The sequence below is a fragment of the Bison bison genome, unplaced genomic scaffold (assembly GCF_000754665.1).
Source record: "Bison bison bison isolate TAMUID 2011002044 unplaced genomic scaffold, Bison_UMD1.0 scf7180017864043, whole genome shotgun sequence".
Classification (NCBI taxonomy): domain Eukaryota; kingdom Metazoa; phylum Chordata; class Mammalia; order Artiodactyla; family Bovidae; genus Bison; species Bison bison.
The window spans coordinates 2651650-2652842 of NW_011494615.1; the positions used below are offsets into that span (position 1 = coordinate 2651650).

General features: G+C 61.2%; 1 protein-coding gene across 1 annotated transcript in view; it reads right to left on the reverse strand.

Moving 5' to 3' along the window:
* Positions 1-2: 2 nt before the first annotated feature.
* The window catches only part of TTC21A (tetratricopeptide repeat domain 21A), a gene marked incomplete at its 3' end in the record, with an annotated part of 34776 nt that continues 33585 nt past the window's right edge, over positions 3-1193 (reverse strand). Inside the window, 4 exon segments of the mRNA XM_010835569.1 lie at positions 3-35; positions 137-204; positions 373-493; positions 974-1190. Coding sequence (XP_010833871.1) covers positions 3-35; positions 137-204; positions 373-493; positions 974-1190 — 439 coding nt within the window.

A 1193-nucleotide genomic window follows, 5' to 3' on the forward strand; every position in this document is an offset into this window, starting at 1 on the left:
CTGATTTTAGGGTAGTTGGGGTGCTCCCTGAGGACCTGGGACAGAGAAAGAAAGGGTATGAGACACCAGACAGGGCCCCGTGCCACTGCACCAACCCCCCACCCTCCGCCCCATCCCACCACTGTCAGGAGCTTACATCATGGCAGACTTCAATGGCTTCCACGAATCTCTTGTCTTTCAAGTAGTTGAAAGCGAGCCTGAAGCCTGTCCAGATGTAGGGAGGATAAAGACAGTGGGTGGCACTCTGATAACCCGAGAACCCCTCTGGTTCCCCACCACAAACAGATCACAGGCCCTGTGATATGGGGTCGGGAGGGTGGTCCCCGGCCCTGGCCCCTCCTCCATGCACGCGTGCCTGCCCGACGACTGTACCGATGGCAGGGTTGGTGTGATGGCTGTACTTCCAGGCCAGCTCGTAGTTGGCGGCCGCGTCCTTGTATGACTGCTCCCTTTCCATGATGAAGCCCATGTACTCGTAGGCCTTACAGCAGGACTGCAGGGAAAGCCGGTCAGAGCAGCGCGGGACCCGGCAGGGGCAAGGGCTGGGCAGGGGGTGCAGTAACCCAGACCACTCAGGGACTCCGCAGTACCTCCCGCCTTGACAAGAGGGTGAACTGGGTGCCCTCTTCTCAGCTATTCCTATACTGGAATGACCCCTGCCCTCACAGCCCTCCCGCTCTGACCTCCCAAGGCCCTCCCCCCTGACCCAACCAAACCCTCCTTACATGCCACCCTTCCATTTCCTGAGCCCTTCTCATCTCTTCTCCCCATTCTGCGTCCCTGTTGCAGCTGGCTGGACCCTGTTCGCTTCCTCTTGCCTTGCTTTCCTGTCCTGCTCTGTGGTTCACGGGACCCCTCCTGTCCTGCCTCTTCTCATCTCATTGCTATCCCTGCATCTCTGCCCACAGAGCCCCAGTGCCTCTCACACACACACCACCCCCTGCAACAGCCCCGACGGCGGTGCACCCCTCGCCTTGTTGTATTTCACGCAGCGCTGCAGCAGCTCCGAGGCCAGGTCAAACTTGCCGCCCTGGCAATAGATATCGGCCAGCAGGAGCCAGCTCCTCTCCAGGTCATCGGCCTCAGCCAGTGCCCACGGGGCCCTGGCCAGGTGCTTCAGCTGCGTGCGTGCCTTGGGGACCTGCTTCAGCAGGGAGTAGGCCTGCGCCATGGCCAGCAGGGCGGGGACGCTG